Here is a 24926-nt window from a genome sequence, read left to right on the forward strand (position 1 = left end):
TCAACTGCACCTATTCTTACACACACACACACACACACACACACACACACACACACACACACACACACACTCCATGAGGATACATACTATAGTCTAGACAGTTTTACTCATTGATTTGCATTTGGATTCAGTGCAATCTAAGGGAGTTGTGGTTTTGTGAGTGGTGGGTGTTGTAGTGGTAAACCTTGTTGTTGTTTAGCGCCTATCTCATTTGACATACTCAGCTGACTTCCAGAAGTGCCCTGGGTGGGAAAGGCGACGGTTCCGTTTTGGCAACTTTTCCAGCAGATCCACCAGCTTGGAGAAGCTGGGCCTTTCATCCTGCTCGAACGCCCAGCAAAAGAGCAGGATGTCCTGGACAGAGAGAGACAGAACAGACTCCCCTTTAGAGACCCAGGTAGACACCGGAAACACGGGAGAGAAAGTGTAACTGGACAAATGGATGAATGCCACCAGTGAGAGAACTTCTAGTGTGGAGTGGTTCAGAAAACACAAATAACTCAACAACAGCCAACAGAAAACTCAAAAACATCCCAGACCGCCCAGACAGGTGTACATGATCACTTAGTCTTATTCCAAGAACATTCCAGGAACGAAGATGCTCATTCTGAACACCTGTGAATTGATAAGTATGCAGATCACACCTAAAAACAACCAGGTGGGGTGCGTCGCTCTGTGAAGAAAAACAGTCAACAGTGCAGTATTACAAAGAACACCACTCAGCGATATCACTTTGCCCACGGACATACAATATGTACACCTACAACTAGTGAGCGACTTTTACCTGAAATGTGGTACAGCTAGTTTACTGTATATGAGGAACACTCACCGATATCTCTTTGCCCATGCCGATCTGTGTGAGGTTGGGCTTCATCCCACTGCCCACCTGCCAGATGATAACCTCTGCTGGCTGGTTCTTGTAAGGCCACTCACGTGCATGCAACTCATACCAGATAGTGCTGTAGGGACAGTACAGGGGGAATCAGTTGGAGCGGATGTATGAAATATCCCATGGTTTACTAAATGGAAATGATGGCATTATGCATTTAACTTGGTCACAGATAAATCCCATGGTAGCATACCATGCGGGGTGCCGCGTCTTTTAAAAATATATATATCCAGCACCTGCTCAGAGAGATAGGATGTGTGCATGTAATATTTTCCTATAATGTGGACATTATAAAATAAATACTACAACAGACGTTCACACACAAGCGGTATCACACCAAGTTGAATATCTAAACCTGGATTTCTATACTGTATGTCCGTTGTGGTTGTCAGAATCCACTTAAAAGCTCCAGAAGCACCCACAATGAGTCTGACAGTCAGACCACAAGGTTGCCTTTTTTAAAGAAACAACCCTTTCACTAACTTTATATCAAACCTGATAGATGTATATGATCTGATAAACAGTCCATTAACTCATAATCATAATCATACGTCATCAACATCGTCACAGCATCCTCTCTTATCATTATGACAAGGCATTTTTTCCACTGCCATGTCAACGACCGGGTTTTGAGTAGCATAAAAATAGCATTCGGCCAAGACAGAAAAACACATGGAGAATTGTTGAATATGTAAAACAGCTTCAGGGGTCACCTCTAGGTAACACTAAGGCACCAACAGACCAGCTGGACAGTGGCTACGTCCCAAATGGCACCCTATACCCTTTATTCCCATAGGGCTCTGGTCTATATAGGGAATAGGGTGCCATTTGGGACCCATACAGCGTGTGTGAATGCTGCATCCATCCCCCTCAGACTGATTCAGTGACAGTCCCTCCATATGGGAGGGCATCTGAAAATGCAATTGTGTTAGGAGCCAACAGAGCAGGGTCCAGCCACGCAAAGGCGTCTGTGACGATCACAGAAGAGGAAAAAATACAAATGGAAAGGCAGGCCTGGAGAATGGAGTGTTATAACTAGGATACCAGAGTTGTTCCTGGTCAGGTCAGGTGGCCAGGAAAGACTCCTGGCCTTGGTTATTATAACCATTCCAAACATGATTTGGATGAGATGGATTAGAACCTAAAAAACATCACAGTATGTGTCTTGCTGATGTCAAATCCAAGTTCCCCTTGTGGGATGACGTTTTTTCAATTCAATTCAATTCAATTCAATAAAATCAGGCGTGAAGGTCCAATGAAAACAAGACAGAGACTCTGGGAAAACCTTCAGAGTAAAGAGGCCCCTAAAACACTCCTCAGAACAAAGAGAAGAGCTACGGGCCCTGGTCAAGAGTACTATACTAAATAGGGAATAAGGTGCCATTTGAGACGTAGCTGTACTCACCCGAAAGCAAAGACATCTGACTGTTTGGAGAAAGGCAGCTTGTCCTCCTCTGTTTCAGGGGAGAGCTGAGAGACTATTTCAGGGGCCAGGTGACACAGCCATCCACTGGGGATTCTCAGTTTGTCCTCTCTACGGCTACAAAGAGGGGACAGAAAAGAGACAGGACAGTCTGAATTCTGTGATGTGGTGTGTGGTGATCTTTCATATTTATCTCAACGTTTAGGACGGCCATTTTCCTTTTCTAATTGTTCAGGATTTCCAAATGTCATCCCTCCACAGAAGTTGTAGTCAAATGTAAAAAAAAAAATAGTGTTACATTTCTGTGCCATGTAATTTTGATCTAAATACAGAATTACTACTTATAGTTCATTTGGACACTGGTAGACATCTAATGGAGTTAAAGCAGCATTTTGTCTCAAGGTTGAATCTGTCCTTTCCTTCCTCACCCGTTAGTCCAAACGAACCCTGACTGAAAAATCCTGGATGCAATCAAACCCCATTAGAAATTCTAATTCCTTATGACTCAGTCAGACTCTCCTCTCCCTCTCCACTATATTCCAACCTGCCTATCTCCCTCTCTCTCTCTCTTTCTCTCTCCCTCCCTCTCGCTGTCTCTCTCCCTCTAGCATTATGACATTCACAACTACTTCAAAATGCATCCTGAGTGCTCACTCAGATAGATACAGTGGGGAAAAAAAGTATTTAGTCAGCCACCAATTGTGCAAGTTCTCCCACTTAAAAAGATGAGAGAGGCCTGTAATTTTCATCATAGGTACACGTCAACTATGACAGACAAAATGAGAAAAAAAAATCCAGAAAATCACATTGTAGGATTTTTAATGAATTTATTGTTATATGATGGTGGAAAATAAGTATTTGGTCAATAACAAAAGTTTCTCAATACTTTGTTATATACCCTTTGTTGGCAATGACACAGGTCAAACGTTTTCTGTAAGTCTTCACAAGGTTTTCACACACTGTTGCTGGTATTTTGGCCCATTCCTCCATGCAGATCTCCTCTAGAGCAGTGATGTTTTGGGGCTGTCGCTGGGCAACACAGACTTTCAACTCCCTCCAAAGATTTTCTATGGGGTTGAGATCTGGAGACTGGCGAGGCCACTCCAGGACCTTGAAATGCTTCTTACGAAGCCACTCCTTCGTTGCCCGGGCGGTGTGTTTGGGATCATTGTCATGCTGAAAGACCCAGCCACGTTTCATCTTCAATGCCCTTGCTGATGGAAGGAGGGTTTCACTCAAAATCTCACGATACATGGCCCCATTCATTCTTTTCTTTACACGGATCAGTCGTCCTGGTCCCTTTGCAGAAAAACAGCCCCAAAGCATGATGTTTCCACCCCCATGCTTCACAGTAGGTATGGTGTTCTTTGGATGCAACTCAGCATTCTTTGTCCTCCAAACATGACGAGTTGAGTTTTTACCAAAAAGTTATATTTTGGTTTCATCTGACCATATGACATTCTCCCAATCCTCTTCTGGATCATCCAAATGCACTTCAGACGGGCCTGGACATGTACTGGCTTAAGCAGGGGGACACGTCTCGCACTGCAGGATTTGAGTCCCTGGCGGCGTAGTGTGTTACTGATGGTTGGCTTTGTTACTTTGGTCCCAGCTCTCTGCAGGTCATTCACTAGGTCCCCCCGTGTGGTTCTGGGATTTTTGCTCACCGTTCTTGTGATCATTTTGACCCCACGGGGTGAGATCTTGCGTGGAGCCCCAGATCGAGGGAGATTATCAGTGGTCTTGTATGTCTTCCATTTCCTAATAATTGCTCCCACAGTTGATTTCTTCAAACCAAGCTGCTTACCTATTGCAGATTCAGTCTTCCCAGCCTGGTGCAGGTCTACAATTTTGTTTTTGGTGTCCTTTGACAGCTCTTTGGTCTTGGCCATTGTGAAGTTTGGAGTGTGACTGTTTGAGGTTGTGGACAGGTGTCTTTTATACTGATAATAAGTTCAAACAGGTGCCATTAATACAGGTAACGAGTGGAGGACAGAGGAGCCTCTTAAAGAAGAAGTTACAGGTCTGTGAGAGCCAGAAATCTTGCTTGTTTGTAGGTGACCAAATACTTATTTTCCACCATAATTTGCTAATAAATTCATTAAAAATCCTACAATGGGATTTTCTGGAATTTTTTTTCTCAATTTGTCTGTCATAGTTGACGTGTACCTATGATGAAAATTACAGGCCTCTCTCATCTTTTTAAGTGGGAGAACTTGCACAATTGGTGGCTGACTAAATACTTTTTTTCCCCACTGTAGCTGGCAGTGTGCCTGTCTAACACAGCACAGCAGAGAACTGGTGTGGGTATGTCCATCCAATGGTACTGTATCTGTCCAGTCTAGTACATTAGTATCCATAGTAACACTATCGTCATGATGACAGTTAACAATCCATTGAGTCATGAAGCTGATGGTTTAATTTAACTCCCAACTGAATCTGATGATATTCTAACTCTAATGTCTATTCTATCTATTCTGTTCTATTCTGGTCTCTATTCTATAATGGGATATACACTGAGTGTACAAAACATTGTGAACACCTGCTCTTTCCATGACATAGACTGACCAGGTGAATCCAGCTGAAAGCTATGATCCCTTATTGATGTCACTTGTTAAATCCACTTCAATCAGTGTAGATGAATGGGAGGAGACAGATTAAAGAAGGATTTTTAAGCCTTGAGACAATTGAGACATGGATTGTGTATGTGTGCCATTCAGACGGTGAATGGGCAAGACAAAATATTTAAGTGCCTTTGAACAGGGTATGGTAGTAGGTGCCAGGCGCACCGGTTTGTGTCAAGAACTCCAACGCTGCTGGGTTTTTCACGCTCAACAGTTTCCCGTGTGTATCAAGAATGGTCCACCACCCAAAGGACATCCAGCCAACTTGACACAACTGTGGGAAGCATTGGAGTCAACATGGGCCAGCATCCCTGTGGAACGCTTTCGACACCTTGTAGAGTCCATGCCCCAACGAATTGAGGCTGTTCTACATTTACATTTTCGTCATTTAGCAGACGCTCTTATCCAGAGCGACTTACAAATTGGTGCATTCACCTTATGATAGCCAGTGGGATAACCACTTTACAATATATATATATATATTTATTTATTTTTGTGGGGGTGGGGTAGGGGTGGGTAGTTCTGAGGGCGAAAGGGAGTGCAACTCAATACTAGGAAGTTGTTCCTACTGTTTTGTACACTCAGTGTATGCAGGAGAATATTCAGGGGCATTATTGTTTGTACAGGTTCTCAATGCTCTCCCCTCCTCTGCAATGGCAAACAGCCATGTTATTCAGATGATAAAGTTCATTGAATTGAACATAATGTTCCTGCTCAGAGTGGGGCGGTAGGTAAATGCTTGTCTTGTCATTCTGTCAGACCTACTAATTAGCTAGCCATTTTGCCGTCCAATTAAAACATTTAGGCAGAAATAAATAAATAAACAACAACACAAACAAGTCGCGGAACTGACTGAGGCTCGAGTGTGGCTACCCACGTCACACCTAGCTATCTGTTCCCAGAAATGTATTTAACTTTGAAAGGAGAGGGTTCTGGGTATTTATCACAATACAAAAGTTCCAATGAGTCTGCAGTAAGAAGCCGGGTGGCGGGTGTACTGTCTAAAAACAGCAACAAAAACATGTTTTGATTATTTTCCTTTTTTTGGCTTTCTCCATCAACCGAGAGACGGCAATAACGTCAAATGATAACCTGATAAACGGTAGGCCCCATTGTGGCCATTGTGTGCATTCATAGAGGCTATTGAAATTCTACACTGCAAGTCAACTAGCACAAGACGAAATACTAAAACAACCATCTCCAGGTTCTCTCTTTGTTCGGCACTGCGGTACCAACAGTTCCTGAAAACCATCCCAACACAATGAGCAGAGTGATTCACAAAGTCTTTACATATCTTAGAATCTTTCGATGTTCTTTTAGAATCCTTAGAATTCTCAGTCTGCCTTTGTCCATAGACACAATGCTCTATGGCTCTGCTTGTGTCTAGTCAATAAGTGGGAGATGTTCACTATACGAAGTATTGATGTCACAGCAAACCTAAAATGGCAGCTAGCAACACCGGGAACGAACAATAGAAAGGATAAGATCTAGGTGCATGTTGCATCATGTCAATGCATTGCATAACTGTCTGTCTACATCAACTCCTCAGCATCTAGTTTGAAAGGGGCTTATGGTTTTAATGAGCTGATACGAATGCCATTATGAAACCATCCATTTTCATTTGACATAAACAGCTATTGTTCATCACCTATACTCTTCCATCCATGGTGATGCAATGCACTCCTCCGCAACCCCAGGGTTAAACTGTGTTGTGCAAACTTGTTGAAAAGTCAGTTATATAAATCAACATATTTCTGATTATAATAATTAATAGTACAAAGCATGTGTAATCCTCTCACAGTCATTAGCTGGAAAGCATCTCACACCTACTGCTAGATATTTTTAATTGATGTCGCAATTAAATAAATACAAAAATCCATTATGACAAATCAAATCCAGTCAATTATAGCAGTTATCTCACCATACATGTCAATCAAAATCTATAGACACAGTAAACTTACTGCATAGAGAACAAAACACCCACACACACACACTAAAGCATGCACGCACACAGACACGCACACAAACACACACATTGAGTTGCTCCATTTCTATATCTAAGATTTATTATGTCCTTGCTGCTTATATCAAATCAAATCAAATTGTATTGGTCACATGCGCCGAATACAACAGGTGCAGACATTACAGTGAAATGCTTACTTACAGCCCTTAACCAACAGTGCATTTATTTTAAACAAAAAAAGTAAGAATAAAACAACAACAAAAAAAGTGTTGAGAAAAAAAAGAGCAGAAGTAAAATAAAGTGACAGTAGGGAGGCTATATATACAGGGGGGTACCGTTGCAGAGTCAATGTGCGGGGGCACCGGCAAGTTGAGGTAGTTGAGGTAATATGTACATGTGGGTAGAGTTATATAGTTTTATGTCTAAGATTGATTAGAATTCCTTGCTGTATGAAAGTTGTGGCTGTTGGCATTTCAGGGAGAAGCCATTTCAGGGAGAAGCCATTTCAGCACAGCGGTTGCAGCCGAAATAGATTTTAATCACACTCAGGGATAATTTTTTAAAAAGAGATTAGCACCGATCCATATAATTTTCTGGCTAATACTGACCAATGAGCCACTAAAGAGTCATCACTTCAATATAATAACTGTCACAACAGTAGGGGTTAATAATGACGCGTTTAGCACTGATGTTTCATTTTTGTTTTCTATGTATCCTTTTTTTAACCAGGAAGTCCCTTGAGATAAAGAATCACTTTTCTGAGCGAGACCTTAGTTGATCCAAATAAATAAATACATTGAGTACAACAGTAGCTACCCACCTGCCGGCTTGCAGAACCCCAGATATGGTGAAAAGTCCAAAGTCGGTGATGACCACTTTGCCGTTGTCGTAGAAGACATTCTTGGACTTCATATCCTTGTGTAGGATCCCCTTGGCGTGGAGATAGCCCATCCCCTTAAAACAATACAAACACAAACAAACAAACAATATAACTCATCAGGGGTCTAGGTTGAGTCACTGTAAAGCATTTTGTGACCAATGTCACAAAAAACCTGACTGAACTTGATTGATTGATCTCAATCCAGCCGCAGTCTCTATGACATGTATTGACCATGCTGTGCTACAGATAATGTTGAATCACTATTCATGATGTTACCTATATAACCATATACACTGAGTATACCAAACATTAGGAACACCTTCTTAATATTTAGTTGCACCCCTCCACCCATTTTGCCCTCAGAACAGCCTCAATTCGTCGGGGCATGGACTCTACAAGGTGTCGAAAGCGTTCCACAGGGATAAAATAAAATAAAAAAATTGGTCATTTTGCAGACGCTCTTATCCAGAGCGACTTACAGGAGCAATTAGGGTTAAGTGCCTTGCTCAAGGGCACGTCGACAGATTTTTCACCTAGTCGGCTCGGGGATTAGAACCAGCGACCTTTCGGTTACTGGTACAACGCTCTTAAACACTAAGCTACCTGCCGCCCCAGGGATGCTGGCCCATGTTGACTCCAATGCTTCCCACAGTTGTGTCAAGTTGGCTGGATGTCACACATACACAATCCATGTCTCAACTATGGTTATTGTGAGTAACCTAATTTATGTTCCTTTAACTCCGCCTTCTAGTGAGTTTATACAAACTGTCATCTCCTACCATTCTGATAGATTGCAGACTGTCAGAAAACGTAATTGTACCTTTAATAATTTGGTTGTTATTCAATTGGTTACCTCTAGGCAGATGCCCCAGGCAATTTTACATGTTAGAGCAATCAATAGCAAAACCTTTCTCGTGAATGACCTCATTACTGAGCGCAAAGTTGATTGCATGTTTCTCACTGAAACATGGCTGTCTTCAGACTGTAGTGTCGCTCTTATTGAAGCAACCCCCCCGGACTACAGCTTTTCATACTCTATCAGAAAAGGGAAAAGGGGTGGGGGGACACCTTCTATTATATATTAATGCTCTCAGCTGTAAGGACATTTCATTTGGTGACTTTGGGTCTTTTGAGCATCATGCTATACTGTTTAAATGTCAGCCACAAGTGCTGGCCATTTTATTTTATTAAATTTTTTATTTCACCTTTATTTAACCAGGTAAGCCAGTTGAGAACAAGTTCTCATTTACAACTGCGACCTGGCCAAGATAAAGCAAAGCAGTGTGATAAAAACAACAACACAGAGTTACATATGGGGTAAACAAAACATAGTCAAAAATACAACAGAAAAAAAATATATATATAGTGTGTGCGAATGTAGTAAATTATGGAGGTAATGCAATAAATAGGCCATAGTGCAATATAATTACAATTTCGTATTAACACTGGAATGATAGATGTGCAAAAGATGATGTGCAAATAGAGTTACTGGGGTGCAAATTAGCAAAATAAATAACAATATGGGGATGAGGTAGTTGGGTGGGCTAATTTCAGAATGGCTGTGTACAGGTGCAGTGATCGGTAAGCTGCTCTGACAACTGATGCTTAAAGTTAGTGAGGGAGATAAGTCTCCAGCTTCAGAGATTTTTGCAGTTCGTTCCAGTCATTGGAAGCAGAGAACTTGAAGGAATGGCGGCTAAAGGAGGTGTTGGCTTTGGGGATGACCAGTGAGATATACCTGCTGGAGCGCAGACTACGGGTGGGTGTTGCTATGGTGACCAGTGAGCGGGGATTTGGCGGGGATTTGCCTAGCAGTGATTTATAGATGACCTGGAGCCAGTGGGTTTGGCGACGAATATGTAGTGAGGGCCAGCCAACAAGAACGTACAGGTCACAATTGTGGGTAGTATATGGGGCTTTGGTGACAAAACAGATGGCACTGTGATAGACTACATCCAATTTTCTGAGTAGAGTGTTGGAGGAAAATTTTGTAAATTACATCGCCGAAGTCAAGGATCGGTAGGATAGTCAGTTTTACGAGGGCATGTTTGGCAGCATGAGTGAAGGGGGCTTTGTTGCGAAATAGGACGCCGATTCTCGATCTAACTTTTGATTGGAGATGCTTAATGTGAGTCTGGAAGGAGAGTTTACAGTCTAACCAGACACCTAGGTATTTGTAGTTGTCCACATACTCTAGGTCAGACCCGCCGAGAGTAGTGATTCTAGTCGGGTGGGTGGGTGCAAGCAGCGTTCGGTTGAAGAGCATGCATTTAGTTTTACTAGTGTTTAAGAGCAGTTGGAGGCTACGGAAGGAGTGTTGTATGGGGTTGAAGCTCGTTTGGAGGTTTGTTAACACAGTGTCCAATGAAGGGCCAGATGTAAACAAAATGGTGTCGTCCGCATAGAGGTGGATCCGAGCGTCACCAGCAGCAAGAGCGACATCATTGATATACACAGAGAATAGAGTCGGCCCAAGAATTGAACCCTGTGGCACCCTCATAGAGACTGCCAGAGGTCCAGACAACAGGCCCTCCGATTTGACACATTGAACACTATCTGAGAAGTAGTTGGTGAACCAGGCGAGGCAGTCATTTGAGAAACCAAGGCTATTTAGTCTGCCAATAAGAATGCGGTGGTTGACAGAGTCGAAAGCCTTGGCCAGGTCGATGAAGACGGCTGCGCAGTACTGTCTTTTATCGATCGCGGTTATAATATCGTTTAGGACCTTGAGCGTGGCTGAGGTGCACCCATGACCAGCTCGGAAACCGGATTGCATAGCGGAGAAGGTACGGTGGGATTCGAAATGGTCGGTGATCTGTTTGTTAACTTGGCTTTCAAATACTTTCGAAAGGCAGGGCAGGATGGATATAGGTCTGTAACAGTTTGGATCTAGAGTGTCACCCCCTTTGAAGAGGGGGATGACCGCGGCAGCTTTCCAATCTCTGGGGATCTCAGATGTTATGAAAGAGAGGTTGAACATGATAGTAATAGGGATTGCGACAATTTCGGCAGCTAATTTTAGAAAGAAAGGGTCCAGATTGTCTAGCCCAGCTGATTTGTAGGGGTCCAGATTTTTCAGCACTTTCAGAACATCAGCTGTCTGAATTTGTGTGAAGGAGAAGGGGGGGTTGCAGCGGAGGGTGCAGAGCTGGTGGCCGGGGTAGTGGTAGCCAGGTGGAAAGCATGGCCAGCCGTAGCAAAATGCTTGTTGAAATTCTCGATTATTATAGATTTATCGGTGGTGACAGTGTTTCCTAGCCTCAGTGCAGTGGGCAGTTGGGAGGAGGTGCTCTTATTCTCCATGGACTTTACAGTGTCCCAAAACTGTTTGGAGTTAGTGCTACAGGATTCTATAACCCTGTATAGGCCACCAGAGCACTGCACCACTTTACTGATTTTTCTGAACTAGTCTATTGTCCTTGAGAACTATGATAAAATCATTGTGTTGGGTGATTCTAATATTCATGTTGACAAAGAGACTGACTCCAAGGCCATTGAATTTCTGAATCTTTTGAGCTCTATGGACTTTATCCAACATGTTACTGGGCCAACCCATAGCCGCGGCCATACTCTGGACCTGATTATTACCAAGAGGCTTTCTATTGACATATCCTCTATTGTTGATGTTGCTTTATCTGATCACCACCGTGTATTTTTTACTACCTTATTGCCCATAGCACAGGGTAATACTGAACACATTATGAAGAAATGCTATCTTACCTCTGAAGTTGCTACAGATTTTATTGAGTGTATGAACAATACTCCATCACCTATTCTGCCTTCCTCTTGTGATGATTTAGTTGATAACTTTAATAACAAATTAAAGGGCAACCATTGATGCCATAGCTCCAGTATAGTTGAAAAAGGCCATATCCAAATGGAGAGCCCATTGGATGAGTGAGGAAACTAATAAATTAAAGAGAAATTGCAGAAAGGCAGAGCGCAAGTGGAAAAAGTCAATGTTGCAGGTCCATTATGATATTCTGAGTGTGCAACTTGGCAATTATAACAAGGCAATTAGAAATGCCAGATGGGCTCATTTTTCTAACTTGATCACTAATAATCAGAATAGTTTAGAGAGTGCTCTTCTCAACCATTGATGGTCTGATAAATCTTACCCCCGTAAACCTATGTGAACTTTCCTCCCCATCTAAATGTGATGAGTTTGTGACATATTTCAGAGATAAGATAACAAACATTGGGCTGGGTTCCTGTCAAGCAAGACCTGATGAGAAGTTTGATGATATGTGCCCTAGCCTACCACGCAAAGGCACTATGGAGTTATTTTCCCTGGTTTACACAGACATGCTCAGGAAAGTGATATCACAACTTAAGCCTTCTACTTGCCTTCTCGATCTTATCCCCACCACCTTCTTCAAAACAGTTTTTAATTGCATCTCTGAAGAAGTGCAAGCTATTGTTAATCACTCCCTGTTCACAGGCACTTTCCCCACTGCACTAAAAACTGTTATGGTGAAACCCCTTCTGAAGAAAAGCAATTCTTCAGCTCTTAGACATTTTCGGCCAATCTCCAACCTTCCATTCTTAAGCAAAATTCTGTATTTTTGAAAAATTCCAATCTAGTTTTCGGGCCCACCACAGCACAGACAGCCTTAGTTAAAGTGGTAAATGATCTTATAGCCAAAACAGATGCCAAACAGCTCTCTGCATTAGACACTGTTGACCATGATGTTCTTCTGGACAGACTGGAGAGGTGGGTTGGCCTCTTCGGTCCAGTTCTAAATTGGTTTAGGACCTATTTAACCGGTTGAGAGTTTTTTGTCACCCTTGGTGAACATAACTCAGAGAAAATACATATCACATGTGGCGTTCCACAAGGTTCGATTTTGGGTCCGGTACTGTTCAGTTTATATAGGTTACCCCTGGGCAGCATTATCAGAAAGCACAGCATTGATTTTCACTGCTACGCAGACGATACACAACTTTACATTTCTGTGTCACCAGAGGATTTTAGCTAAATTAGATAAATTAGACTGTATTAGTGATTTAAATAATTGGATGGCTCACAACTTCCCCCAGCTAAATCAAGACAAGACCGAGGTACTTATTGTTGGAGCCAAAGCACAGAGAGCGAATCTGGCCGCACATTTTAATTCACAGTCACTAAAAACAAAACACCAGGTAAAAAACCTAGGTGTTATTTTAGATTCTGAACTCAATTTTGAATTACACATTAGGAATGTGACCAAAATAGCTTTTTGCCCCCTGAGGAACATTGCCAAGGTGCGGCCATTTCTCTCTCAGGCTGATACAGAGATACTAATCCATGCTTTTATTACAAGCAGGCTTGACATTTTACATTTACATTTTAGTCATTTAGCAGACGCTCTTATCCAGAGCGACTTACAGTTAGTGAGTGCATACATTTTCATACTGGCCCCCAGTGGGAAACGAACCCACAACCCTGGCATTGCAAGCGCCATGCTCTACCAACTGAGCTCTCCTGTCAGGTCTACCCAAGAAAGCCATACAGCATGCTGCAGCATGGGTAGTGACCAAGACCAGATGGAGAGCACACATTACACTGGTTTTAAGGTCTCTGCTGTGGCTGCCTGTGAGTTTTAGAATTAATTTTAAGATTCTTCTTTTGTTTTTTAAATCAATCCACGATTGTGCACCCCAATACATGTCAGACACACTTTTAAGTTATGTACCCAGTAGGTCCCTCAGGTCCTCTGGCAATGGCCTTTTAACTATCCCAAAGCCTAGGACCAAGAGGCATGGAGAAGCAGCCTTTAGTTACTATGCCCCCAGCCTCTGGAATAGCCTGCCAGAGAACCTGAAGGGGGCCGAAACTGTGGACATTTTTCAAAGAGATCTTAAAACACACCTTTTTAGCTTTGCTTTTCCTTAGGGTGCTTTTTAGTCATTCAGTTTTATTGTTATTCTTTTGTTTTTTATCCTCTAATGTTTGTTGTGTAGTAAATATTTCCGTTTTTATTTTCATTGTTTTTCATTGTTTTTTTTCCTGTGAAGCACATTGTGTTGCATTCCATGTCTGAAATGTGCTGTATAAATAAATCTTGATTTGATTTGATTGTCTCAAGGCTTAAAACATCCTTCTTTAACCTGTCGCCTCCCCTTCATCTACACTGATTAAAGGGGATTTAACAAGTGACATCAATAAGGGATCATAGTTTTCACCTGGTCTGTCTATGTCATGGAAAGAGCTGGTGTTCTAAATGTTTTGTACACTCAGTGTATATATTGCATGTTTCATTTTTCTGACCTTAACCATCTCCTGGGCGATCTGTCTGGTCTTGTTGACATCCAGGATGACTTTGGCATCCCTCACCACCGAATATAGAGTCCTTCCCTTACACAAGCTGAGAGAGAGATAGACACTACACCTTAACAACACATACTATACATTAGAATAGAGTAGAGTAGAATAGCATTTATCTTCACAGTAAGAGTTGCATTGTTTCATGAAATCATATGCTATATTGTTGTTGTTTTTTACAAGGGGGGCATTGTTAATTAAATTAAATGAATTAAATATGCAACAATGATGATGGTATCAGTTCTAGCATAGGGACAAATCCATCCTGTCATGCCAACCCCTACTGGTGATATAGTTGAAGTCGGAAGTTTACATACAACTTAGCCAAATACATTTAAACTCAGTTTTTCACAATTCCTGACATTTAATCCTAGTAAAAATGCCCTGTTTTAGGTCAGTTAGGATCACCACTTTATTTTAAGAATGTGAAATGTCAGAATAATAGTAGAGAGAATGATTTATTTCAGCTTTTATTTCTTTCATCACATTCCCAGTGGGTCAGAAGTTTCCATACACTCAATTAGTATTTGGTAGCATTACCTTTAAATTGTTTAACTTCGGTCAAACGTTTCAGGTAGCCTTCCACAAGCTTCCCACAATAAGTTGGGTAAATTTAAGCCCATTCCTCCTGACAGAGCTGGTGTAACTGAGTCATGTTTGTAGGCCTCCTTGCTCGCACACGCTTTTTCAGTTCTGCCCACAAATTATCTACAGGATTGAGGTCAGGGCCACTCCAATACTTTGACTTTGTTGTCCTTAAGCCATTTTGCCACAACTTTGGAAGTATGCTTGGGGTCATTGTCCATTTGGAAGACCCATTTGCGACCAAGCTTTAACTTCCTGACTGATGTCTTGAGATGTTGCTTCAATATATCCACATACTTTGCCTTCCTCATGATGCCATCTATTTTGTGAAGTGCACCAGTCCCTCCTGCAGCAAAGCACCCCCACAGCATGATGCTGCCACCCCCGTGCTTCACGGTTGGGATGGTGTTCTTCGGCTTGCACGCCACCCCCTTTTTCCTCCAAACATAACGATGGTCATTATGGCCAAACAGTTTTGTTTCATCAGACCAGAGGACATTTCTCCAAAAAAGTACATGTCCCCATGTGCAGTTGCAAACCGTAGTCTGGCTTTTTTATGGCAGTTTTGGAGCAGTGGCTTCTTCCTTGCTAGGCGGCCTTTCAGGTTATGTCGATATAGGACTCGTTTTACTGTGGATATAGATACGTTTGTACCTGTTTCCTCCAGCATCTTCACAAGGTCCTTTGCTGTTGTTCTGGGATTGATTTGCACTTTTCGCACCAAAGTACGTTAATCTCTAGGAGACAGAACGCGTCTCCTTCCTAAGCGGTATGACGGCTGCGTGGTCCCATGGTGTTTATACTTGCATACTATTGTTTGTACAGATGAACGTGGTACCTTCAGGCGTTTGGAAATTGTTCCCAAGGATGAATCAGACTTGTGGAGGTCTACAATTTTTTTTCTGAGGTTTTGGCTGATTTCTTTTCATTTTCCCATGATGTCAAGCAAAGAGGCACTGTGTTTGAAGGTAGGCCTTGAAATACATCCACAGGTACACCTCCAATTGACTCAAATGATGTCAATTAGCCTACCAGAAGCTTCTAAAGCCATGACATCATTTTCTGGAATTTTCCAAGCTGTTTAAAGGCAGTCAACTTATTGTATGTACATTTCTGACCCACTGGAATTGTGATACAGTGAATTATAAGTGAAATAATCTGTCTGTAAACAATTGTTGGAAAAATTACATGTGTCATGCACAAAGTAGATGTTCTAACCAACTTGTCAAAACTATAGTTTGTTAACAAGAAATGTGTGGAGTGGTTGAAAAACGAGTTTTAATGACTCCAACCTAAGTGTATGTAAACTTCTGACTTCAACTGTATATCCTCTAATCACATTACATTACATTGCCAATTGACCACAAACTGAGCATTTGGCTTTGTAGTGGAGGAATAACTCGTGTGACATCTATCCCCAAGGCCCCTCGTTTGGGCTCAGAGGGAAGGCGATGGATGAGAGCAGAGAACAACTAAAGCCAGGGGCTGCCTGCCATCTTTCTATCCACAGAATGGTTCCACGAAAGCAAAGTCCTCTGATAATTTAGATCTGCCGACTATTCAACTGTACAGTATGTCATTATCATTTAATCCTGACAAGCGTAGCCCATATTTTATACCAGAACATTTTGCTGTCATGTTGGTGGCCCTTGTGAAAGGATAGAGCTGTCATTCAAAGGTGGAAGGATTCCTTGATTCTTGTCAAGGTTGGACATGAGGTTAGGAGGAAGAGGGAGGGGAAGAGGAGGGGGGAGGGGGAGGAGATATAATTTACATTTTTGTACATTTTTGTCATTAAGCAGACACTCTTATCCAGAGCGACTTACAGTTAGTGAGTGCATACATTTTTTTTTTCAATGGAAACCTTCATCCTAGAGTGCAGAATTACACCTCCTCACATCTTCTCACCCCAATAGCCCCTCTCACCTCCTCCCCCCTCACATCCCTCCTCTCACCCCAAAGCCTTCCCCCTCACCCTCCTCACCTCCTCCTCCCATCCCCCTCACCCCTTCGTCTCACCTCCTCACCCCCTCCTCTTACCCCAGAGTCTTTCCCCTCATCCCGACTGTGACGGCTTGACGCAGATAGGTGACATCCAGATGACCTGAGGGCCAGCTGATACCAGGGCTTCATGCATATTCATTCATACCAAGTCGTAAGCTGACAGGAGCCATTTTTAGAATCTCTATGGGCCCTCTGTGGTTCCAGATGACAAGACAGGGGCCTTTTGTCGCCTGATGATGCACCGTCACCGTCAACAACTTCAGGTACCGGTAAACATCCAGGGATGTCATCAATTACTGCCATACCTCATTGAAGAGTGTGTGTGTGCGTGCGTGCATGAGTAAGTGCGTGCATGCATGTGTGTGCGTGTGTGTGTGTACTGAAGGTTTTGAATACAGCCAGAGATGGCATTATATTCGTGGCACTCTTTTCTTATCAAAAGCTAATAAAGTCACCAAAACAATCAGAGCGCCTAGAGAGCCTCGCTTTGAAAGCAGAGTAATTATTCTGTATGGATAGAAACCTGCGGTGACGAGAAAAGACTAATGAATATTCCACGCTGCGGACGCTCCTGCAAATCAGTCCACACACAGCCACTCATGACGAATCAAACACAAACAATCAATATTTATATTTTCCCAATCACTGACGAAACCTGCATCCCCATCTGGTATGAGCCAATTTCTACCTCATTCAGGTTACATTTTTCCTGTTGTTTTCCGGGGTCTGAATGGAATAATTAAGGCTCCTGTTCCTCTAGGTATGATAAGCGCAAGCTCGGCTAGCTATGACTAATAAATACAAGTATTGCTGTGACATTGTCATTTACTTTGATTTCATGCACTCACTCATTTCTAGTACTCAGGACTTCAGGGAACGATAGATCATTTGTATCCACATTTCTAGGCAAGCAGTCAAAACCTTATGAGCCATATTTGGCCTTGTCCAAACAAAATTAAGACAGGCCTACGCTCGATAGAAATAACCATTGGTCTTATACTTTAGACAACATGAAATGGTATCTGTATGACATGATATCTTTTTTCTAGGTCCTATTATTAGCCCTTCAATGACCTTTTTTATCTATTCATCATGACATGTATTTAATAGGGACAGAGCACATAAAAAAAAATAAAAAAAATAAAAAATCAATTATTCAGTTTGTACATGTAAACCACAGCAGAGATAATTTTCCTTCATAGCCTCATATAATAGGGGTAGTCCATATATGATGTGTAATTCCAAACATGTTACCCTCCTGGAATCATTGGCAAATTAACAATTGTGAAGAACGTACTATAATTTCAATTTTGGTGATGGAAGTACAGTACAGAGCAACAGTCTAACCCCACATCTGATGGGGATGACTTTGTATTTTAGTACAAGGCAAAGCATACAGTTTGACTTTGAGTCCTCTTAACTATTTGCGAGTGTTGGTGGTTCGCTGATGAGTAAACTTCCCAGGACTGCCCAACCCTGTTCCTGGAGAGCTACCATCCTGTAGGTTTTTGCTCCAACCCTAATCTAGCACACCTTCTTCTAATAATTAGCAGGTTGATAAAATGAATCAGGTTAATAACACCTGAGGTTGAAGCGAAAACCTACAGGAGGGTAGCTCTCCAGGAACAGGGTTGGGCAACACTGTCCTAGAGATAATGCCTATGTGATTTAGCGAAAGAGCTAATGCGGTTTCAAGTCATGCAAACGACCCAGCTTTTGATACCAAGTCAGTAGCACAAAGGAAGCAACACAAAGGAAGTAACACAAAGGAAGAACTACTATTTTCAAAGAAGGGAATCTACATTGCTTCTATTGTATTGCTATTTCTTTTAGATTCACTTGATTGTTTAAGTTTACATGGCACTAATACAACTTCAAGCATTAAATCCTTTGTTTTGGATTATGTTTTTCTCTTTTTTTTATTGCACTTTTTATTTTTATCTCAAATGTGCCAGTAAAAATGTTTTACCTGGTCACATTAGTTTTTGGTTCACAGTTTGCTTTTTTAAATGTTCATGATTTAAATCAAACAGATTTGTGTAATTGACCAAAAATATACCAACTTTTTGAAGAGGCAACAATGGCACGGGAATGCCCTTGTCTGTGTGTGTCAGGGCTCGACATACAGTGCTGCCCGCTGACGGGGGAGGTTTTGGAAACCCTCCAGGCCAGTCGATCATCCCCGTCAGTAGCGCGTTTGGGCCAGTGAAAAAAATATAGTAATAATCTGTTGGGCAGAGAGAGATCGCGTAGCTCTCAAACAGCTGGTTGTTGCATGGAGCAGTTTACCGAAGACCGACAGTGGTAGGAAAGGTGTTATGATATCTACCAGTAAATGCTAAGGGTATGTAAACTAGGTTCAGTCTTGGTTGAATATTTACGATGCGCAATGCAGTCATCATGGAATAGCTTACCTTGAAAATCAGACATTTCCTCTAGGCTATTTGGTTCCTCTAGGCCAGGGTTCTTCAATTCCGGTCCTGGAGGGCCAAAACACCTCTGTTTTTCATCCTCTCCTTCTAATCAGGGGCTAATTCAGACCTGGGACACCAGGTGAGTGCAATGAACTACCAGGTAGAAATAAAAAACAGAAGTGTTTCGGCCCTCCAGGACCGGAATTGAAGAACCCTGCTCTAGGCTATTTGGTACTTCAAAAGTAATTGAAGTTATGGTAGCCGATTTAGAAGCTCTACTGCTCCAATATCATTTACATTTTAGTCATTTAGCAGACGCTCTTATCCAGAGCGACTTAAAGTTAGTGCATACATTATTTTTAATTTTTCATACCCCCGAGGGAATCGAACCCAACTGAGCTACATCCCCGCCAGCCATTCCCTCCCCTACCCTGGACGACGCTGGGCCAATTGTGCGCCGCCCCAGTTCACCCGGTTGCGGCAGGCTACGACAGAGCATGGATTCGAACCAGGATCTCTAGTGGCACAGCTAGCACTGCGATGCCTTAGACCACTGCGCCACTCGGGAGGCTCCAATATCATAGCTGCGGGAAGTAGTTTGGGTGTACAGCGATTTTGCAGATTTTTTTTTTTGCCTGCACAGAAGGCGTCTATATCGGTCCGCTAATACAGGACTAGTAAAGGCCCAATGCCCTAGTTTTGAGATTTGTTTTAAACTAAATGTATTTGAGTGTTTACCAGCATTTGTAACTTGAGTCTGATAATTATCTGTACAAAACAGTTAATCTGATAATACTGTTGAATCTGAAAATACTTGTGGCTCAGTTGATAGAGCATGGCATTTGCAACGCCACCTGTGGTAAATTCAATTGATTGGACATGATTTGGAAAGGCAGCATTGAAGGTCCCTAAGAACACAGTGGCCTCAATCATTCTTAAATGTTAGAAGTTTGGAAGTAATAAAAGTGAAAGTCACATACTCCAACACTCAGGCATCATTTGTGTTTAGTCAGTCCATCAGATCAGAGGCAGTAGAGATGGCCAGGGATGCTCTCTTAATAAGTGTGTGAATTTGACTATTTCCCTGTCCTGCTAAGCATTCAAAATGTAACTAGTACTTTTGGGGGTCAGGGAAAATGTATGGTGTAAAAAGTACATTATTTTCTTTAGGAATGTTTTGAAGTAAAAGTTGTCAAACATATAAATAGTAAAGTAAAGTACAGATACCCCAAAAAACGACTTAAGTAGTACTTTAAAGTATTTTTACTTAAGTACTTTACACCACCGCCTATACAGTATATACTCTAAATCAGTGGTCGCCAACTGGTCGATCTTCAAGGCATTCGTAGTTGATCACCAAACATTTCTGTAGAAAAGCCAACGATAAAGGCTTGCGCAAAAAAAAAAAAATTGTGTTGCGCTGTTGACGGTAGGTTGACATGATTCAGAAGCCATGCGCACCGGGTAAGCAGTGTTCCCATTTTTAACCATTTTATTTGTCTGGAAACACAAACTCCGCCTACCCGGCGCACCGGGAGATCTGTGGCTAAATCGAGTGCGCCTACTACGCTGGCCAATCGGATAGCTCAAATCATCATGCATACAGAGCTTCCAAAACCCTGGCCACGGCAACGTTTGATAGGCTACTAGCCTACGTAAGATTTAACTTTTAAAACCATGACCACAGAGACTGTCAAAGAATACAGCAAAGAGCGGCTGTTTTTATGAGTAAATATTTATTCAGTACTGTCACCACTTTTTATTCAACACTATTACAAAACATGAAACGCGCTTCTCTGTACTTCTGCTCGCGCTGTAGCTGCAATGAGTGAGTAGCCATGTGTATCGATAACGTTTTTATTAGGCTATTATAATATCGACGAATATTTAAACTTCTCTGGTCATAGGAACAACATGAATTTGTGCATGAGGCAGATGCGGTGTGACTCGAGTTTCGCCATCAGGTGGAAGATGGTGTCCCCTTTCTCTGGTTAGTCTCACCGGAGGAAAGGAAGGCGAAAGCAGGGACCGTGATAGGCGGACCCTCTACTGCTCTCGCCCTCCCTCCGCTGAGACTAATGCCGTGTTCATAACAACTGGGAACTCGAAAAACTCTGCCTTCCGACTTCAGTGCGTTCAAAACAACTGGGTACTCTGAGAAAAAAAACGAGATTAGACTGGGAAAAATTGCTTTGAATGGTCATCCAACTTGGAACTCCAAGTCGGAAACTCTGGCATCTTTCTAGAGTTCCGACTTTCCGACCTGAAGATCACTGACGTCATGGTTTTACCTAGTTTTTTCCTACCTCATTCCTACAAAACTGTTTTTATTAAGTTAATGTTACATTTTTCAAGTCATGTTTAAAAAATAAATCTGAGCGGTAGATCTCGGCTTGCGTTTTGACTGCGAAAGTGATTTTGACTCAGAAAAGGTTGGAGACCACTGCTCTAAATACTCCAATTCATGTTGTTAAGTTCAAAAGAATACGAGATAAAAATGGCTGACACCATTCAAACCAATGAGTGTTCGGAACTTTAAAGCCAATTATCTCAGAATCATCTTTTTGCAGATAGAACCATATAGTCTCAAGGTCCAGATTAATGTAATCTTAATGTCTGGTTTGAGAATAATACCACACTAGGAAGGAATTTTCATAGTAGTGAACACTATACTACACTACAACAGTGCCATGTCTGTGTAACCGGTGTGAAATGGCTAGCTAGTTAGTTAGAGGTGCGCGCTAGTAGTGTTTCAATCAGTGACGTCACTCGCTCTGAGACCTTGAAGTAGTTGTTTCGCTTGCTCTGCAAGGGCTGCGGATTTTGTGGAGCGACGGGTAACGGTGCTTCGAGGGTGACTGTTGTTGATGTGTGCAGAGGGTCCCTGGTTCAAGCCCAGGTAGGGGCAAGGAGAGGGACGGAAGCAACACTGTTACATTGGTGCCGTGACCCGGATTCGAACCGGGGTTGCTGCGGAAAAGGAGGAGGTCAAAGGGGGGTGAGTGTAACCGGTGTGAAATGGCTAGCTAGTTAGCGGTGCGCACTAGTAGTGTTTCAATCAGTGACGTCACTCGCTCTGAGACCTTGAAGTAGTTGTTTCCCTTGCTCTGCAAGGGCCACGGCTTTTGTGGAGCGACGGGTAATGGTGCTTCGAGGGTGACTGTTGTCGATGTGTGCAGGGTCCCTGGTTCAAGCCCAGGTAGGGGCGAGGCGAGGGACGGAAGCAACACATCTGGACGAGGGAATGTTTCTGATGTTTCTGCTTTGACTTAACTAAACAGTATGATTATCAATTTAACTGCTTCATCTGAAAGTATACAGTTCTACTTGTGAGGTATTTGGGATTGCCCCTTTAACTTAACATACATTTATTTTCTTAGCCGCAACATCGTCTGTTTCTTTTCTTAGCCAGCCACTAACATTTCATATTTTATTCATATATATTCTCTGCCACATACAGTAAACACCCTGCGATGAATCATCAAGTTTCTTGGAGGGTCCTGATAAATGATAAATGACAAACAGTACTATGTCTATTAAACCTATCTAGAAAAGCATTCAGAGGAGTTTGCAGACCGTTCAGAAAGGTAACTCTTTGTGTAAGAACAGATCTCTACACAACACGAGGGCTTTCGAAAATCAATGCACATCTGAGTTAGCTCAGCCCAGTGCACATAAAATCAGCCAGCCAGACAGCACAGCCAGGACACACACAGGGAGGGAGTAGGGAGAGAGCGATGGATGGAGGAATGGTGCGCAAACCACAGCAGCCTCCCTCGGTCCCTACGGTGCCTTTCGCTTAATTGACACACCCATGTCACCCACTTCCCAGTCCAGACACACGCAAGTTTCCCAGAAGGAAATGGAGCTGTGTGTGATGTATAACGGATCCACCAAGACATCACCCTTGTGAGAGAGATTCTGAACACTGCTAGGACCCAGGGTAACAAAGGCCGGGTCACTCAGGGTACATACAGTGCATTCGGAAGGTATTCAGACCCCTTTGACTTTTTCCACATTTTGTTATGTTAGTCTTACTCTAAAATTGATTAAAATCTTTTTTTCCCTCTTCAATCTACACATAAAACCCCATAATGACAAAGCGAAAACAGTTTTTTTGAAATTCAGACCCTTGAGACTCAAAATTGAGCTCATGTGCATCCTGTTTCCATTGAGCATCCTTGAGATGTTTATACAACTTGATTGGAGTCCACCTGTGGTAAATTCAATTGATTGGACATGATATGGAAAGGCACACACCTGTCTATATAAGGTTCCACAGTTGACAGTGCATGTCAGAGCAAAAACCAATCCATGAGGTCTAAGGAATTGTCTGTAGAGCTCTGAGACAGGATTCTGTCGAGGCACAGATCTGGGGAAGGGTACCAAAAAAATTCTGCAGCATTGAAAGTCCCCAAGAACATCATTCTTAAATGGAAGAAGTTTGGAAGCACCTAGACTCTTCCTAGAGCTGGCCTCCCTGCCAAACTGAGCAATCAGGTCGAGAAGGGCCTTGGTCAGGGTGGTGACCAAGAACCCAATGGTCACTCTGACAGAGCTCCAGAGTTCCTCTGTGGGGATGGGAGAACCTTCCAGAAGGACTACCATCTCTGCAGCACTCCACCAATCAGGCATTTATGGTAGAGTGGCCTGACGGAAGCCACTACTCATTAAAAGGCACATGACAGCCAGCTTGGAGTTTGCCAAAAGGCACCTAAAGGACACTCAGACCATGAGAAACAAGATTCTCTGGTCTGATGAAACCAAGATTGAACTCTTTGGTCTGAATACCAAGCGTCACGTCTGGAGGAATCCTGGCACCATCCCTACGGTGAAGCATGGTGGTGGCAGCATCATGCTGTGGGGATGTTTTTCAGCGGCAGGGATTGGGAGACTAGTCAGGATCGAGGGAAAGATGAACGGAGCAAAGTACAGTGAGATCCTTGATGAAAAACTCCCCATCCAACCTGACAGAGTTTGAGAGGATCTGCAGGTGTGCCAAGCTTGTAGCGTCATACCCAAGAAGACTTGAGGCTGTAATCACTGCCGAAGGGGCTTCAACAAAGTACTCAGTAAAGGGTCTGAATACTTCTGTAAATGTGATATTTCCTTATTTATTTATTTTTGCAAAAATGTCTAAAAACCTGTTTTTGCTTTGTCATTATGGGGTATTGTGTGTAGATTGAGGTGAACACAAGGGGATCAGGAGTGGAGAGGTGAATTTAAGGAGGGGGCTACTTTAACGGGAAAAGGGTTGGGCTCCTTCCCTATACTGCAAGACCAGCTGCTGGTACTAAACACAACAGATGTTAATTAGTGTATTGCCACTCCTAAGCTGTCAAGTATGTTTATTACAGGGTTGTCTGATCCAATGACCCTCCTGTACTTGAAGAGCATGCAACGACATGCTTACATATCCTGTACGCCCGCAACAACATGCTTACTGATTAAGTCTTCAGTTGGCTGTAGTCCATGTTGGAACAGAGCTCAGGAATGACAAACATCATCACTCACCTGGTGATGATGGCTAGGTGTGGGGGGCTCATGCAGGCGCCCATGAAGAGGACCACATTCTCGTGCCGAGTGTTTCGGTAGGCCATCACCTCCCTCTTGAAGGCCTTGAGCTGGTCCTCATTGTCACGCTCGATGTCGATGAGGCGGATGGCCACCTCGCCGTGCCAGCGCCCGTGGAACACTTGGCCGAAGCGACCTGAAGAGGGCAGAAGGTACTGTAACTTAGAGGTTAGAGAGGTGGACCTGTCACAGGTTGAAGTTTCAAGCCCGACACTAAAAAAGTGGGGTCTGAATTGGTAACTGGAGGGCTGCCGTTTTCAGGGGGG

The 24926-nt window shown here is 42.8% G+C and overlaps 1 protein-coding gene across 2 annotated transcripts in view; it reads right to left on the reverse strand.

Moving 5' to 3' along the window:
* Nucleotides 1–207: 207 nt before the first annotated feature.
* Nucleotides 208–24926, reverse strand: part of ksr2 (kinase suppressor of ras 2) — a gene marked incomplete at both ends in the record, with an annotated part of 159043 nt that continues 134324 nt past the window's right edge. For both annotated transcript variants that reach the window (XM_084177320.1, XM_084177319.1), the window contains 6 exons: nucleotides 208–354; nucleotides 830–959; nucleotides 2295–2429; nucleotides 7720–7853; nucleotides 14030–14126; nucleotides 24601–24796. In XM_084177320.1, coding sequence (XP_084033446.1) covers nucleotides 208–354; nucleotides 830–959; nucleotides 2295–2429; nucleotides 7720–7853; nucleotides 14030–14126; nucleotides 24601–24796 — 839 coding nt within the window. The remainder of the gene's footprint in view (nucleotides 355–829; nucleotides 960–2294; nucleotides 2430–7719; nucleotides 7854–14029; nucleotides 14127–24600; nucleotides 24797–24926) is intronic.

This window comes from Coregonus lavaretus, assembly GCF_964263955.1.
Source record: "Coregonus lavaretus genome assembly, chromosome: 14".
NCBI classification, from domain to species: Eukaryota; Metazoa; Chordata; class Actinopteri; order Salmoniformes; family Salmonidae; genus Coregonus; species Coregonus lavaretus.